The following is a 16,036-nucleotide window of genomic DNA, read 5'->3' on the forward strand; positions in this document are numbered from 1 at the left end:
GGTGCATCAGTGTGGTTGGAGAGTGTAGTTTGAGACAAGTACAATTCAGAGTTTGTGCTCCAGGGATAAAGCCACAGAGGCAGTAGCAGAAGATCCAGGGAAATGGCACATGTTTAGTGAGAATTAGGTCATGGCTGTTGGACACAGCTCTGGCTGTGTGGGATCTTGTATTACTACCACCACTCTTCAAAGTCCTGTTTGTTAGTGTGTGTATCAAAAAGTACCTTTGATGGATATTAATGCCTTGGCATTTCTCTGAATTTCAATCACTTTGGTTTTTTCTTGTTTTCCATCCAGTGCAGTGATGGCATTCAAGGGAATGGCAACTGTCACTGCTTTGAAAGTTTCAAAGGTACAGCCTGCCACATCTGTGCAAACCCAAACAAGCATGGCGAGAACTGTGATGAAGGTTAGTAACTCTGATGGAGAGACTAAAGGAAAATTTAGAACAAAGATAAGGGTGCAAATTCATGTATATTGGATTCCATTCTGGCAAGACCAGCATCATGAAAGAAGTGACAAAAATGTCATCATGTGTGTCCTTTCAAACAAGGGACACACATGATGACAAGTGGAGAAAACACATTTGATATGACAGTGGTGATGTTTTGGAAACATCAACCTAATTTAGATCTCCCATGTTAAGAAACAAAAGACAGTTGACAATGACCTTGAGCTTGATAGCCTAAATTTGAGTCTGTTCTTACAGGCTATAGAAAACATGGACCCAGGCAGTGGCAGGATCTGTTCCCTGGACAGGCTTGATTTGTGATGGATGTCTCTCAGCAGACATCCCCTCTGTCAAAAAAAATAATGGAATGATTATTTGGTGTCACAAGAGATTGTGAAGGAAAGCTGGAAATCTACAAGTGTGGTGGATTCTGGACTTTCTGTACTTACTGATCCTACTGCATGTCCTTGACAGATTGTGGCTGTGTCCATGGTGTCTGTGACAACAGGCCAGGCAGTGGAGGGGTGTGTCAGTCCTGGTCCTGCAAGGAAGGCTACACTGGGAAATTCTGCGACAAGACATCCAGGAACTGTGGCCCCAGTGGGCTGTCCCAGTACTGCCACCAGCACGCTGTCTGCAGCCTCAATGACACAGCAAGGTCAGTCTCTGTGGCATGTTCAGGGGCACAAGGCCATTGTACACGGCTGCCACCCCTGTGGCTCTGTGTGTCTGTGTACTTGGTGCACAGCATGGTTTGAGTGACTCAGCCAGCCTGCTAGTAATAAATCTTGCTTGCTTGAGGGACTGCTCTACCTGTGTCCCTTTTGTGTTTATACTTTTAAGGTGCATCTGCATGGATGGATACGAAGGGGATGGGTTTTCCTGCCAGCCCATTGACCTGTGCAGTCAGCCAGAACGGGGAGGTTGTTCACAGAATGTAAGTGGGCTCAGACTCTGAAGAGTGGAGAGGCAGCTCCTCGCAATCAGAACAGGGATCCAGGACTTCTGGGACTGTTACACATTTTGTGTGCTAATTTTTCCTGTCTGTCAGATGAGGTGGAATAACAAGTGCCTTGGCATAGTCATTGTAAATATGTCAATCATTTGGGCTGGTACCAAAATGTGACACTCCAAGGATAGTTTGGCTAGTTCACACCAGATATTTTATCAGCCACACAGATTAGCTGTACAGATAATTTTTAGTTTGCAATGATATTCCCCTCAAGCTCTTCTAACATGTTACTTTCTCTGTAGCTTAACTGTGAGATCCAACACATACCCCCAGTAACCATCAACACTATACTTGTATCCATGCTTCATATTGGAAATTACTGCCAAATGGTCAGACCTCATCATAAATTAGACCCTTCAGTCAGAGGAAGACTTTGGGCCATATACAAGAGAATAGGATGGCACTGGGTACAAAGTAGGTCTTTTCCTGAGAGAGATCTGCCATCTATCACTGATTCCATCCCAGGCAGGAGATTGTGGTCCACCTCTTCAGGGAATACTTATTGTGTAATGGAAGAGCTTTACATGATGATAATGAATGCCCTGTGAGTTCTAAGCCACCTTAGACATGAGTGTCTACCTCTCTGAAAACACAAAATGTCTCCAGAATCACTTTATTATGAAGTTTTCTATGACTTTTCTGGAGAAGATGCTTCTACCCCCAGTTCCCAGTGCTGGATCAGAGTCGATCAGTCAGAAATTCTCCACAGTGTGAGGAAGAAGATTTGTTGCTGTATTTTCATTGCACTCTCTCCCTTCTGCTGGGTGTAATTCCTTCTCTGTCCCTCTCCTGAAGGCCCTGTGTACCAGTACAGGCCCTGGCACTGCCACCTGCCAGTGCAATGTGGGCTGGACTGGGGATGGCAAGACCTGTGTGCCCATAGACAACTGCATGCTGGAGAGCAGAGGGAGCTGCCACCTCAACGCCGACTGCGTGTACACTGGGCCCGGACAGGTATGAGCAAAGCTGAGCAGGCTGCAGGTAGGACTAACACTCCCTCAGCTGCTCTCAGTGGCCTTGGGCTGCCAGAGGTGAAAACTGAGCTGGTCAGCAGCCAAACTTGTTTGTCCACTGCCAGAAACACCAGCTGCAGCTGCAGCATCACAGTGCACTTGCCTGTGCACTGGTGTGTTCATGACTGCTGCTCGACTCTGGGACTTGTGCAGCAAAGGGACAGGAGTGCACTCTGTAATACAGCTTGATCTAAGGCAGCAGTTGCTGCATGCCCCTGTCCCCAGACCACAGCACTGGAGAGCATGTGCAGCTGTTCAGACAGGCTGTACAGGGAGCTGGGCCAAGAGCAATACATGTTGAGGTAGAAGGAAGGTGCCCATGAGAGGAGACTTCTCAGGGTGCTGCTTCCCCCTGGAGCATGGGGAGCATTGCACAAAATGCTGAAAAAGGTACAAAAGCTGTAGCAGATTTTAGTGAGGTGAGATGTGCAAGTCCTCTCCTAGATATCTTCAAAGCAAGAAGCTTTGAAATTAACTCCTCTTTCTGCCATTCACAAAGTCTATGTCATTCCCTAAAAACCTGGAAATAAAGGAGGAAGCCATCATCTTCAAGTGACCCCCAGAGCCAAAAAATGCAGGGGATCAATGTGCTTGAGTAACCAGACAGCTTGTGTGTTGTGATAGAGGATGATGCTCTGCTAAGGAAACAACTCCACATTTCCAGGTCTTGAGGGACCAGGAAGAAAACTTGGGAAAATAAATTAAGGATAAGTTTTGCTGCCTTAGACATTTTTTGGATAGAAAATGAGGATGCTCTGGTAAGTTTATAAAGATGAAATATCTTTCTTGCAGAGCAAGTGTGTCTGCAAGAGGGGTTATGCTGGCGATGGCCACAGCTGTGATGCCATCAACCCGTGCCTCATGGACAATGGTGGCTGCCATGACCTGGTGAGTAGTTAAGGAGCTGTCCTTAAGGCTGGCATGGCAGGGCAGGCTCACTGACAGTTTTTGCAGCAGCCATGGCATTGAGAAAATTGCAAAGGTTTGTGATATGTCATCTTACTAGCCTGCACTGATGTGCTCCAAAGATGGATCCTCTGATTTTTGTGGGTTCACACAACCAAAGCAATCACCCAGGCTTAGCTCCATGAGGGCAATACTCAGTGCCTCCATAAAGGCAGCAGGGAGAAGGAGTTTGTGTGTGCTACTCTAGGCCAGCCCTTGGAAGGCAAGAATTCAATTCTGAGATGGGTGTAACACTACATAACCTGTGTTTGATCTCTAATTTCTTCTTCTTTTCCTTGTATTTGCAGGCTACATGTGTACCTCTTGGTGAAGGAGAGAGATCCTGTGTTTGCTCCGAAGGCTACTTTGGGGATGGCATGACATGCTATGGAGACATTCTAAAAGTTAGTAAAGACCAAATGTCTGAGCCTTTTTGAGACTGGAGAGAAACTGGCTCTGCTCTCTCTTTACTTTTCCCTGTTACCTGAGTTGACCCCTACCAGCATGAAGGAGTCAACTCAGCATGAAGCCCAAGTGTATTCCAAGGCCACAGGCACAGAAGTGATGCCAGCACTAATTACTGCCAGTGAAAGCATAATTTCTAAGCTGCCTTACCCCTGTGCAGGGAGCACCTGTCCTGTGCAGTAAGTCATCTCTCCTTCATTGTTAGGAAAGCTTTCCAGGTCAGAGCTGTCAGGCCTATTTTTTGTCTTTAGAACTATCAAAGACCATTGTGGATTCAATCTTTTGTCCCTGATACACGTGAACTCACTGCAGATGAGTTGAAAATAGTTTGTTTATTTGGAAATATAAATTTTTAATGGCTGAAGTTTGGTTTTAGAAGTGCCCATCTCTCCTCACAATACATGGTGTCCGTAATGGTTGTGAAGTGAGAAGAATGCTGAAGTCATTGTTGCCAGATTTGACATTGCCAGATTTGATATTTGATATTGCTCCTTTCCCTCACCCTGAGTCCCCCAGTCCTGTACCCTGTGCTCAGCAGAGGTAACTTTTTGTTGTTTCTATTTGAAAGGAGCTGGCCAGGAATTCCCACTTTGTAGGCTTCTACAACTGGGTTAAGGTAAGAGAAACCATGGGACACCCACATGGGTAAGATCTGTAGAAGTGAAGTCTGTGAATGAGTCTGTTAGAGGACAAGCAACTCCAAATATCTTTTTCTTTAGAGAAAACAAAGCAAAGCAAATGAGAAATGGTTACAGAGCAGGCATGTGGAAAAGCTGTGGAGTTGTGGTAGAATGAGGGTCATGAGTGTGTTTTGGGGACTTTGTATGTCTCACAAGAGGAAGCTGGGGCTGTGTTACACCTAATTTTCATTTTTGTACCATCTGTAACTCCTGTCCATCAAAAAACAGCACAGAAGGGAAAGAAGGGTTAGCATTATAATACTGTCTTTCAGAAGAGCATCCTTTGGGACATTAGACTGCATGTTTGTTCCTTTTCTCATTGCTGCTTCCCTGCCTCCTGTGTGGGAATAAGAGAGACCGTTCACAGACTGCACTAAGTCTGTGGAAACTCACTATGATGGACAGCCTCTAACTTGAGCATTTGCTCACCTGACCTGCTGCACACAATATTGTTTTTGCCAGCAGTTATCTTGGTTTATCCCCCAGGACTGATGTTGGGCATTCAGAAAGTGTTTATGGATATGATTGAATGCATTTGAAGGAAAACTGAATTGGGAAGGTAGAGCTTAAAGCAGCAGTTTTTCCCTTAGCAATCAGGCATCAGCTGTTTTGGCTAAAATAGCTGTGGCATTCCTTGCTTGCCATGCCCAGGGGAGGCAGGAGATCTGCTGTGCTGCTGAGCACCTTCCCTGTTCCTCCACATCCCTTTCGCATGGCTGCGAGGGTGGGATGGCTGGTGGGTGGATTTTGCACTATAGATGTGGCAGTGGCGTGTCTTATTTGTTCATTTTTCTGCTTTGGACAACAGAAATCTCTCTTCAGCATCCCAGCAGGAGCCAATGTCACTGTCCTGGTGCCATCAGAGGCAGCTATCAAGAACTTGAGCAGTGCTGACAAAGACTTCTGGTTGACCCCTTACATGCTGCCATTTTTAGTCAGGTATGAGGAGCCTCCTGCCTTTGCTTTACTGGGCCAAACAACAGTAACAGAGCCATGAAATGGGTTTTTTCTTGTGCATGACCAATGAGGACATACCTCGAGATAAATACAGAAGGAAATTTAAATATCTAGCCAGCAAAAAAGTAAGTAGGCATTTAAAGCACAACAGACCACAGATCATGGGAAGTGGGTTTATTTTTCATGTATTTGCAGAGAGATTTTCCCAGTCAGATGGCATCAGAACAATTCGCTCCATTGTTCTCTCCATGTGCTAAAGTACTTCCTGTGAGAGATGAGAATGTTGGGTGGTATGGTCTTATCTCCCTATCATTACCAGCACTTCCCTAATCTTTTCTTTATCTGATTTTGTTCCCCACAGAGCCCACTTCCTTGAAGGTGTCTTCACTGCTGAAAAGCTCAAAAAGTACGGACCAGAATTACCCACTCTCAACCCACAGACCAGATGGCAGATAAACACTGCGAGTGGCGTAAGGCTTTCTTACATAAGAAATGTTCCAATCTCAAATTTAACTGCTGAGGGGCTGCTGTATCCAGTGGGGAGCCTGAGTGGGACACTGGTGCCCTCAAATGCAGGCATCTTTCACAAACTGTACCCAGATTAACCATGTGCAGCCTTGAATGAACAACGTATTTGTTATGAACTTGCCTGGCACTTCCTGATCCTTTTGCTTCTCCCTCTGGTTCTTGTGCAGGTATTGACCATCCAGAATGCAAGTGTAGTTGTCAGTGACATCCCTGCCAGCAATGGCATCATCCACATCCTCAGTAAGGTATGTCAGTACATGTGGCACTGGGAAATGCTGGAGTTATAGCAAGCAGGCCTGTGTAGCAGCCTCTGTTACAGGGCCAAGGAGGAACACATGTCTGGATGGTTAGGAAGGGATATAAAGGCAAAATATATGAGGTTATCACAAGGTCCTGACAGATGTTTCCTGTGCAGCAGTGTTCAATGTTTAAAACATTTGTCTCCAGGACCAGTGGGCGGAGAGTTGCCCTTCTCTTGGCTGATAGAAGAATTCAGGCTATTGCAGGACTTTGTAAAATGAGGCTTTTTAATTGCCTTTCTTGCAAGCGGGGCAGGAGTCCAGTGAGATTCACCTCAGCCCCTTGCTCAGCATTGCTCTTTTGGCAGGTTTTGTTGCCATCCCCAGGAGATATCCCACCAAGCCCTCCTGGCCTGCAGGAGCAGCTCAGCACTGTGGCCTCCTTCAGCACATTCCAGGAGTTGCTAGAGGTAAGCAGTCGAGGTGAGCACAGCTGTCACTGTCACAACAGTCTTTGGAGCAAATGCCCACCTCAACCTCTGCTGGGAGACCTAAACTTGGCTGCCTGGTAAGAAAGGGAGATTGTGTGTGTCCTGCATGAGGGGTCTTCTAGGAAAGCTTTTGAGCAGCCAGAGTTACAGAATTACAGTTAGATCTCTAGATCACTGCCAGGCATTACTGTGGAAGATGACCTGTCTGCTGCAGGTGCTCTGATGCCTGTACAAGGCAGAGAAAACCAGAATAAAGAGAAGGCTTTGTCATAGCTGGGAAGCTGCTCTTATGTCAGCCAGGACAAGGAGCAAGCAATCAGATGTGTATGGCTGAGTAGAAGTTGTCTATCCCATTTTCAAGCTTTCCCTCTTGCCATTGTAATTGATCTCACGTGTATTTTGGATTTTTAGTGATTACAAGGGTAATTGCTAATGTTACTGTTTGGACATTTTTAGGTTTACCAGCTCATTGGGAAAGTTGAGTCCTCTGAAAAATACACAATTTTTGTTCCTGGAAATAACTCCATTGAGGAGTACTGCCATGCTGCCAATGTGACCCAGCTGGTAAGCTCGCTGCTTGCTTGCAGTTTGAATGTGTTGTGGTTGGTGCAGGGGCAGGTACACTGCCAAATAGTGAACAAGCTCAGGGGATTTCAGCATACACAGGAGATGAATATGTGATGCTAAAAGCTGGGAGAAATGTGGCAGAGAAATGAGAGGATTTCTAGGGGTGTTGCAGTGGGACCTGAAAAGAATATTTGGACCCCAAGTACAGAGTATGTGGATAGATGGCATAACATCTTCCACTTCCTGGCTGGCTGTGGCAATTTTCAGACTTCTGAAAGGTTCCAAAAAACATTAATGGGCTTATCAAGTATCAGAATCATTAAGTGTGATCAGTCATCTGTGACAGAGAGTTACTAGGCTCTGTGGGTTTAATTAGTCATTACAGGTGCTTAGGAACATTTCTTATGCCATTACAATTCTGACTGAATTGTAGTCTATGAAGTCAGAAAACTCCAAACACTGGTATTTTTGTGGATTTAGGACAACGAAACAGTGCAGTACCACATTGTACTGGGAGAGAAGCTCTTGCCTGCAGACTTGAGAAGTGGAGTTCATAAGAACAGCATGCTAGGGCTCTCCTACTGGCTGATGTTTTACCAAAACAGCACCCAGGTAAGGGAGGCAGGCTGTTCTGCCAACTGAGGCTCTGGATTAACCTATCACTTCCTAAGACTGGTGACCCAATACTCCCATTTCTCTTTTGCACACCCTCACAAGTTTACTGCTGGGACTGTCTTGGAGCTGCCAAGCAATCCATGCAAAAGGAGTTAAAGGTTATTGTCTCAGCTGTTATCTCCTGCTTTGCAGAAGTTTGTCAATAACATTCCTTTGGATGGAAAGTCCTTTGAGACGAGGAATGGCATCCTGATCGGGGTGTCCCAGGTGCTCCAGGTCCAGAAGAATCGCTGCACTGCCAATACCACCACCATACTGAAGGTAATGGTGATGTCCAAGGAGCTGACACCATTTCACAGGGTTCCTCCACCTGCTGAGCCAAACTGATGGGTAACAGACAACCTTCCTTGGCTGCCCTCATGGATGAGACAGTAGGTTGTGGTGTAACTCCAGACCAGCCTCATGAAGTGGGACATTGTGGAGAATTGGCACCTCCTACCTGGAGATTCTGTACATCTAATGCAGCTCTTAGCAGGTTCAGCTCCCTTGCTGAGCCTCCCTTACAGTGCCAGCCATGGGGCTGGCTAGTGCAGGGACTCCCAGATACTCAGCTGTGGAAGGAAAATCCAGCCCAGTTTTTGCATGCCATGACCACAAGCTCCCTTAGAAAATGTTCCCTGGTTTGCCTGGGAGTCATGGCCAAAAGTCCAGCTTGCATGTACCTTGTGGCTCATGGCAATTAAGCTGCTAAACCTGAAGATTGCAGTGTCAGACTACCTGCTACAGAACAGGAAAAAAACTATTTGCAGCTTTGTGTGAAGGAACCCCAGGGCTACAAAAAGCCCTGAGATTCAGGAAAGATGTGGCATATGATCTCTTCTTTTGGTGTTTTGAGCCACAGAGATAAAAACATCTTTGTCCCATCCAGCAGCCTGTAGAGCAGCATTCGTAATTCAAGATTAGTGTCTTGGTGTGATGTGGGTAGAGGCACCACTGGTGACTTGTCCTGTTCTCTGTGCCCTAGTCAAGGTGCGGCAAGTGTGACAAGGGGATCAAGTGTCCTTCTGGATCAGTTCTTTTGGTGAGTCTTGGATTCATGTGACAGCTCACAGTCTGGTTGCAGATTGTGCTTTGGGATCCTTTTATTGCTCTATAGGTGTCATCTCGATACCTGAAAAAAATGTGCCCTTGAGTCCTCTGTGGCTCATCCATTGCCAAGGTTTGCAAGAAAAAGCAGAAACCAAGGGAGAGTTGCACAGGAAAAACATGGACATGAATCATGAAGCTCCACCCAGAGCTGGCACCAGGTTTTGCCTGAATTTCAGGAGCCCTTTTGTTTTCCCACTTAACAGAGGAGATATATTTTTTAAAAAATTTATTTTATCTTTGATAATTTGGCATTTTCATCAAGGAAAGCCAATTTAAGAGTGCCTGAAGCAATTTCTCTGTTTGGACCATTGGTTTGTTCATGCAGATTGTGCCTCTGGTTGTGCCTGCAGCTTGTTTGTGATTGAGTGACAAACATATCCAGAGAGAAAAATAACTAAGCATTTCATTTCCATGCTGTCTGTGAAATGCCTAGCAGCTACATCTGGCTTCTTAGGCTTTTTTTCTTTAGCCTATAGCCAAAAATTCCCAATTCTTTTTTTCTCAGTATTCAGACTAATGTGTGCCATGGGTTTGGCAGGTAAAAAATAGACTCTATGTGGTGACCTCACATCCAGAGACGCTTCGTTGGTCTCATCTCTGGATAGTTCAGATTTTTAGGGCTGTTTCTGTCAGATACAAAGCAAGAGCACTGCCATACACAGCAAAATGTACATTATTTGTTTAAATACTGTAGTATCTCCTATGTGTGTCTATGTTGATTATCTCCTCAGGAGCCCCTTGGAAGAGGGAATCTCGCTAAATGTAGACTGCGCTCTGCGGGTGCGGGAGCAACAGGTTGCCATTTCACCTGTGCAAAAGTTTCTCTGGTGAGCAAAATATTTGCCTTTGATTAACTGTGGCAAAAGCAAGATAGATGGGTGTGAGAAGCACAGCCGTGGAAGTGCAGGCTGTGCTGAAATCCTGGCTGTGTTTGTGTCATTGCATAGCTGAGACTGGGGCTGTCTGGGAATCGCTCTCTATCCGGGAGGTGGAGGGCACTGGAACAACAAAAGATCTGCAGAAATGTCTGCACCGTGATGGATTGGGATCTGCTGCTTTGGTATTGTTGCTCTGGGTTTTGTCCTGCAAAGGAAGAGAAGGAGTTGAATGTTTGCAGTCTGGTTTCCTAAGGAAATGAGGCATGAGTGATGGCATTCTGCTAGTGCCTGTGCCTGTGCCTGTGCCTTCCCGAATAACTGATGACTCATTGGAGCTGAACCAAAGGGAGGAGCAGAAGGTCTCACACCTCATGTTGTGTGTGTTATGGCCCCTACCAGTTTTGTGAAAATGGGTTGTTGGAAGAAAACACTTAAAGAGAAAATGATAAAAGAAAGCCTTGTGTGAATTGACGTCTTATAGGCATTGCAGCATCACTTGGAAAGTTTAGAGGGAATGGGAAATTGAAAAGGGAGAGGGGGAGTTAGATTTCCTGTACTCATATAGAGAATTTCAGTCAGCACTTGTACCTCATTTGGCACTTTTGCATTGCTTCATTAGATGTTGTTTCTCATCATCTATAATATCTAACTTTGTCCTGTCAGGATTTTCTTCCCTCCATGGGTAGATGCAGAAAGAAGTGAGAGCAGTTAAATCAGGTTTTGGAACCAAATCGCCTCCTGCCAGAGCCTCTCTCTGCTCTGAGGACACAGGCAGGAGATAGGCTGGAGGAGCACAGGATATTTCAGTTACCCACCGAAGGGCCTGTGTTTCTCAAGGGCAGTGCAGACCTTTACATGAAGCTCTGGGCAATAGAGCACCTCATTTCAGGGTGTTCACTCCATCCTACCCATTCCTTCCATGTGCTGTCAGAAATAATGGCTGTCACACAGAGAGGGAATCAAGCTGTACCCTGTCTGTGTGCCCAGGATGGTTCACCCAGCTTGTTCTTGTTGGTTTTCCAGACGTCCGTCTGCTGCCCCGGCTACTACGGCCACATGTGTGAGATGTGCCCTGGGAAGCCAGGCCGGTGGTGCTCTGGGAACGGGGAATGCCAGGATGGCATCCAGGGCAGCGGGGAGTGCCGCTGCCTGGAGGGTTTCCACGGCACTGCCTGTGAGATGTGTGAAGTGGGACGGTACGGAGCCGACTGCAAATCAGGTGACACTGACGGCTGTGGCAGCTTGGCTCTACCAAACTGCTTGCAAGGGCAGAAAGGTGGCCACATCTCAGCTCTCGGGAGGGGTGGTGGGAGAGCAGAAAGGTGCCAAGACTCTGAGACAGGCAAATGGCTGCCAGGTCTCTGAGAGAGAGACAGCAGGAGTGAGCACTTGTGGCCAGCCAGATGAGCAGCCCCATTTGCATCCTCAAACCAAGCACGTGCTGTGCTGTGCTGCTCTCCCTGCTGCAACCCAAACTACAGCAAACACAGGCAGGTGATCCCTTCCTGGGCTTTTTGGCCTGGCAGTGAGGGATCAAGAGCTGATACTCCTGTGACATTTTCTTGATGGCAGTTTGATGTGTTGGATTAGTAACAGAACGGACAAGGGAATGGCAGCAAGGTTCTGCTGGTGAGCCCTGGCTGGTGTGACAGGGTGTTTGTATTTCCCTTGCAGAATGTGCCTGTGACAATGGCATTTGTAACGACGGACTGCGAGGGGATGGGAGCTGCGAGTGCTTCCCGGGGTGGACAGGCCCCACCTGCCAAGAAAGTAAGTGAGTGTGAGGGGCCTCTGGTGCACCGGTGGCAGAGAAATCTGAGGCATCCTATCAAGTTTTCAGAGCAGATCTGGTTGCTCTGACCACAGAGTCACATGTACTCTGCATTCCCCTAAAACCTTTTCAGACTCTGCTTTCTCATTCCTGCACACGAGCTGCATTTGCTGTGACTTCCCCAACCATACACAAGCCCTTGAGTTATTTTGGTAAACCAAGAAAATCCTATCCCTGCTTCTACCTCCACTGAGGTTAGAGGTACCTCAAAAACAGCCCCTTCCTCTGGGAGAGAAATGGGAGCTTCCAGCCACAGTGGGTTGGTCATGGCTCCTGTTGCTTTCCTAAGAAGGTGGCAGGGCTTGATTTGAATTTTCAAAAGGCCCCAGTTTGCTGAGCTGCTTTTTCTGCTCACAGACTGAGTCACTCAGGTGAGCTCAGGCTGTGGTGTGTGGTCTTCAATAAATCTGTCATTGTGTGTCAAAATAACACGTTGAAGATGGATTTGGGATTTTGATTAGCATTTGGGTGAGGAGAAACCTGAGCTTCTAAATACATTGGGATTTTAAAGGTTTACACATAAATGTTGATTTTATTGTGAATTTAGAAATAGAAATCAAGCTGAGCTGTCCTACCTAGTGTAAATGTCAAGCATGAAAGCAGTTCATCTTTTGCTTCAAAAGGGCCAAAACCAAATGGCTCTGTGTTCTGGGTTATCAAGGTTTCAGTTCTTGTTTGATTCCAAGCAGTGCAGAGGCCACACAGATAAAATCAAGTTGAACATTAGCTTAGACAGAGAACATCAAATTCACTCCCTCGCAAAGTGCCAAAACATAAAACATAGGACAAGAGAGTTAGCATCACTCCTGGTTTGCAGGCTCCTTTTCTCTAGACGGCAGAAATGACCCAGCTGAAAATTCCAAGTTATATTTGTGTTTTCTCTTGCAGGGATCAAGATTGACTTATGCAATAACACTTGCCATCAAATGGCCAAGTAAGTGCTGAAGAGGGGCTGAGTCATCCATGTGTGTTTGTGTGAATTTTACACAGGGGTGATTCTGGCTTAGGGCTTGGCAGAGGGCTGGCAGAAGGTGCCTACTCATCAAAGATGCATAATTGTCAGTTCCTTTCTGGGAACTCTCTTTGGAACTGAGCCACATGTATTCTCCCCAAGGATTTTGTCTGTCCAGAATTGGAATGGAATTATGTACAGGCATAATTCCATTCTAAGTTCCTTCAGCATGCATGGATGTCAGAAAGCAGAGATTCCAAGGTACTCCAAGGCTGGCCTTATTCATGGAGCAAATCAGCCAGCCATTTACAAACTCTTTCTGCCCCTGCCAAGGAATGAAACAGGGCTGGAAGGCTCCCTTCTCCATCCATTATCCAGACTCCTGTTTTAGGCAGGGACCCTGCCATCCCTCTTACACCTTGCAGAAGCTCATGGGTGTGGTGAGGGTGCACTGTGGGAGGTCTGGGCTGGACATCAGGTCCTGGCCAGCATGACTAGAGTGTTTGGAGCTGTAAAGGAATACCTGGAATGTGCCTCCTGTGGTCATTGTGCATATGCCAGATTTGAACAGTGCTTCCCACCAGCTGAGCAAATCAGGAGGTGTTTATCAGTCAGTGATTGTTTATCCCTGTCTTGTTTCAGCTGCCTCAACAGTTCCACAGATTCCCAACCGACCTGCTTCTGCTCTGCTGGATACACAGGGAATGGAACCCACTGCACAGGTGTGTCCAGCAAAGACAAGGTGAAATAAATGGCAGGGAGCTGCCAGAGGAAAGATCACTCAAATCATTTTCCTCTGAGCCATCCACCCTGAACTCTGCCATACTTTGGTAGAAACATTTTCCAGTCCAAAGCTTTACACAGGATGCTCCTGATGTTGCTAAAGCCTGCAAGAGAGGGATAAAAAGGCAGGCAAGTGTAGGAGGGCAACTCTTACTGCCTGATGTACATGAATGGATTTTACTCCTTCTAATATGACAGTATTGGTGTCAAAGTTATAGCAATTTTGGCCATGAATCCTTGGAATGTGGATGTTTCAATTCCCTAGAACTTTGTGATTCTTCTATTTGCTGGCCATACCAAAATCAGGTAATACTGTAGCAGTAGAACCAGAGTGAGGTGGGATTTCAGGATGCTTCACCTGAGCTACGTTACATACCTTGTTTATGTCAAAAGCAAACAGAGCAGGAAAAAAAATAAAGGATAAAATTGTAACAGTCGAAACACTGGTAGACACTCCAATTTCTTTCAGTATTGCCCTTGTTGGATAGTTATTAAGAGGGGGGAGGAAAGAAAAAGAAAAAAAAAAACATGTACATTGCTCAGGTAAATATATTTTTTTTCATCTAACCATTAGTGGTCAGTGAGCAAATGCTGTGAGGAAAAGATTTCCAGTTTTGATCTTACTTAAGCTCAGTTTATTTACTTGGTCTGACCTGTCTCAGGTCTGGATGAAGCCCCACGTCCTTACAGAACCAACAGTTTCATTGGGAAACAAAGAGATTTTAACAAGATGTTGTGATCTTGTTAAGATAGATGATAATTCTGGCACAGTTGCTCATTCCTAGGTGTTCTGAGCTGATTCTGCTCCTCTTGTTGTTGGTCACAGAAATAGATCCCTGCACTATTGACCACGGTGGCTGCTCCATGCACGCTGTGTGCACCAAAGTGTCCCCAGGAGAGAGAACCTGTGCTTGCAAGGAAGGCTATGCTGGGGATGGGACACTCTGCATGGGTGAGTGCTCAGGGTGTGTTTTGGGGGTAGCAGAGGAGCAGCATCAATACTAAGGGGAAATTCAGACTAAAAAACCAGTGTTTTGGTCTCAGACAAAAAGATTCCTGCAAGATTTCTTACTCTTATGCATGTCATGGAGTGGCCCAGAGACAGAGGGTGAGGGCAGTCTCCCACAGTGGTGCTCTGGGTGAAGATGGAGCTAGGGGGAGTCCTGTCCTCTCATATTCTTTAAAGTACACCCAGACAGGCTTGGAATTTCCTGTGGGCAGGTTTGTCACAGCTCAGAGACCCACGTGTGACAGGAGTAAACTTGCAGTTGCACCCTATTCCTTTGCTATCACAAGACACTTTCCCAGGAAAGTGCTCCCCAAGTTGGAAAGTTCTCCCTGTTGCTTTCCCAAAACCTCTTTGGATCACCAGTTCCCAGCTGCCTTGAGCAGCCCTCAGCAATAACTTGGCCTTATTGTTTTGCTGCAGAAATTGATCTCTGTCTGGAAAGCAATGGGGGCTGCCATACCCACGCAGAGTGCATCAAAACAGGCCCAAAGAAGGTGAGTGTGTGGGGTGGATGTCAGGGCAACGCTGTCATGGAAGTTGTCACACTGTCACTAGAGAGAGTTGTGTCCACTGCAGTGCCTTGCTTTGTGCTTACTCCCTTCCATGTAGAGAAGGTTCCTTGGAAGAGCATGAAAACATTACTGTTTCCATGAGAGCAGATGGCTTTGCTGGCCAGAGGCTGAAGGCAGTCTCAGGTTATATTTGTTGTGGACACAAGCTTGGTTATTCATTTAGGCAGCAATGGTTGCTACACCACATGCCTTCTGTCCAGGGCAGCCCTTGTGTGTCTCCTCTGTTGGCTCCAAGTTTGAGCCCAAGGCTCTGCTCTCCCTCCAGGTTGCCTGCAACTGCCTGCCTGGTTACAGTGGGGATGGTGTGAGCCAGTGCAACCCCATCAACTTGTGTGAACAGGTATGTCAGCATTTGGCTGCTTCCAGAGGTGAAGGCCACAGCCTGGGAGTGTTCCCTTCTCCCAGGATTTAACAGCAGGAACAGCATTGGTCTGGTTGGTTGGAGCTGAACTCTTGCTTTTCTACATATTGAGGGATTTCCTTGTGTGTTTGGTCTCCATTGCCTCCTGCAGTCACTTGCAGCTGTGTTTGTCACCCAGCATTCCCTCAAGGTGGAAGAGGGACATAGGATTGGAGGCATGTGGGCTTTTTCCTTTGTGTCCATTTTGTGCAGGATGTGCTCAAAAGCCTCAGAGTGTTCAGTGCTCACAGGCATCACTGCCATGTCAAACTGTCCCTCTGAATCAGGGGCTTTGTCATGGACCCTGTGTTCCAAAGTGAGGGGTGAAAGTCTTATTTCATGGGAGGATTTGGTGCTGGGAAGCCCTTGAGAATTTGGGTGATGTTTATTCTAAGGCACTAAACAGGGGTGAGGGATGGTTTCCTTTCACTGGGCTGGATGGAGTGTACAGCTCCCACACACAAGCAGCAGTTCAGGTGGTGGGAGATGCCCCTCCAAG

At 46.5% G+C, this 16,036-nt stretch overlaps 1 protein-coding gene across 5 annotated transcripts in view; it reads left to right on the top strand.

Moving 5' to 3' along the window:
- Positions 1-16,036, top strand: part of STAB1 (stabilin 1) — a 54,792-nt gene that overhangs the window by 24,670 nt on the left and 14,086 nt on the right. For all 5 annotated transcript variants that reach the window (XR_007778601.1, XM_030228144.2, XM_030228146.2 and 2 more), the window contains 23 exons: positions 298-409; positions 926-1,109; positions 1,295-1,388; positions 2,259-2,417; positions 3,269-3,364; positions 3,730-3,825; positions 4,455-4,502; positions 5,375-5,505; positions 5,885-5,993; positions 6,219-6,296; positions 6,659-6,760; positions 7,238-7,345; positions 7,829-7,960; positions 8,156-8,284; positions 8,988-9,044; positions 9,844-9,939; positions 11,014-11,209; positions 11,665-11,760; positions 12,710-12,755; positions 13,416-13,495; positions 14,383-14,508; positions 14,986-15,059; positions 15,403-15,477. Coding sequence is in view for 4 of the 5 variants with exons in the window: in XM_030228144.2 (XP_030084004.2) it covers positions 298-409; positions 926-1,109; positions 1,295-1,388; positions 2,259-2,417; positions 3,269-3,364; positions 3,730-3,825; positions 4,455-4,502; positions 5,375-5,505; positions 5,885-5,993; positions 6,219-6,296; positions 6,659-6,760; positions 7,238-7,345; positions 7,829-7,960; positions 8,156-8,284; positions 8,988-9,044; positions 9,844-9,939; positions 11,014-11,209; positions 11,665-11,760; positions 12,710-12,755; positions 13,416-13,495; positions 14,383-14,508; positions 14,986-15,059; positions 15,403-15,477 (2,424 nt within the window). In the remaining variant the exon portion in view is untranslated. The remainder of the gene's footprint in view (positions 1-297; positions 410-925; positions 1,110-1,294; positions 1,389-2,258; positions 2,418-3,268; positions 3,365-3,729; positions 3,826-4,454; positions 4,503-5,374; positions 5,506-5,884; positions 5,994-6,218; positions 6,297-6,658; positions 6,761-7,237; positions 7,346-7,828; positions 7,961-8,155; positions 8,285-8,987; positions 9,045-9,843; positions 9,940-11,013; positions 11,210-11,664; positions 11,761-12,709; positions 12,756-13,415; positions 13,496-14,382; positions 14,509-14,985; positions 15,060-15,402; positions 15,478-16,036) is intronic.

Source organism: Serinus canaria, chromosome 12, assembly GCF_022539315.1.
Source record: "Serinus canaria isolate serCan28SL12 chromosome 12, serCan2020, whole genome shotgun sequence".
Taxonomy (NCBI): Eukaryota; Metazoa; Chordata; class Aves; order Passeriformes; family Fringillidae; genus Serinus; species Serinus canaria.